This window comes from Amphimedon queenslandica, unplaced genomic scaffold, assembly GCF_000090795.2.
Source record: "Amphimedon queenslandica unplaced genomic scaffold, v1.1 AMPQUscaffold_1730_Cont26263, whole genome shotgun sequence".
Lineage (NCBI taxonomy): Eukaryota > Metazoa > Porifera > Demospongiae > Haplosclerida > Niphatidae > Amphimedon > Amphimedon queenslandica.
In genome coordinates, this window is record NW_003557930.1 from 1 (window position 1) to 1,209 (window position 1,209).

Genomic DNA, 1,209 nt, shown 5'->3' on the forward strand with positions numbered 1-1,209 from the left:
ATTTTGACTATATTTTAGTGGTATTTTTTGTTCAATATTAATTTTAGATCTCCGTATCTGTGAAGGAGCAAACAGTCCATGTATGAATGGAGGACAGTGTATACAGTATTCACCTCATAATAATTATACTTGTGATTGTACTGGTACTAGATACCAGGGAGTCAACTGCACTGGTGAGTGCTTTGAGTGGATTGGGCAATTGGGCATGCATTAAAATTAATGTAACTGATCTATTTGTTACAGTACGTTGGACTCTTGTGTGAGCTGCAAGTTTGTTTACTTTGCACTGTCAGTGCAACTGACTGGTGCATGTGCATGCCTACACATACATGTTTGCTTCATTATGTTTAAGTATAAAGTCATAACTAATTTACTAGATAAACATGGAGAGCTATTGGCTATGTGTATAATGACAGTACTTTAGTGGTATCATTTGTTCAATATTTAGATCTCAATATCTGTGAAAGAGCAAACGGTCCATGTATGAATGGAGGCCAGTGTATACAGTATTCACCTGCTAGCAACTACACTTGTGACTGTACTGGTACTGGGTATGAGGGAATCAACTGTACTGGTGAGTAACAGCATGTACTCTTGGTAACAGTGCTAATAAATTTGTTAATGGGGGATTCACCATAATTTTTTATAATACCATTATAATTATTTGTGTAATGAAATCTTGCAAATCACTTTGTTATAAAATTTTCAAGTTGTATTGCTGTTATATATATATATATACATGCAATCTTTTAGATCTTGTTGCTTGCAGCATGGAAACTATAGCTAGTAGTGATCGTGGTACATTTGAATGGCCAGAGACAATGCCAGACAGTACAGTTAATATATCATGTCCTAATGGTCCTAGTGGTACTACTGCTAATAGAACATGTACTAATAATAGTACTTGGGAATCACCTGGTATAGAATCCTGTGCAACTACTGTGATATCTAATCAATTTAGGAATATTTCAAAGGTAAATAATAATAAAGACTTGGTATATACTTGTACTATAATTTCTTACATTGTATATTTAATAGGTAAATGTTACTGCTGAAAATGTAGTATCAGTATCTGAGAACTTAACTGATCTAGTGGTCAGCACTACTGATGTTGCTGATCAGAATACTGATAACCATTAGAACAGTATCTGCCATATTGAACCAAACAGCAACATTGCTATCAGATCCTATGATAATCATGAATCTCTC

General features: G+C 34.3%; 1 protein-coding gene across 1 annotated transcript; it reads left to right on the forward strand.

Annotated features, from left to right (window-relative positions):
* The first annotated feature begins 40 nt into the window (after positions 1-40).
* On the forward strand, positions 41-1,203 carry LOC109593390 (protein crumbs-like). The gene is made up of 4 exons (XM_020008489.1): positions 41-173; positions 449-574; positions 754-974; positions 1,039-1,203. The coding sequence occupies exons 1-4, from the start codon at positions 83-85 to the stop codon at positions 1,138-1,140; spliced, it is 540 nt and encodes a 179-aa protein (XP_019864048.1). The 5' UTR covers positions 41-82; the 3' UTR covers positions 1,141-1,203.
* The last annotated feature ends 6 nt before the right edge of the window (positions 1,204-1,209 follow it).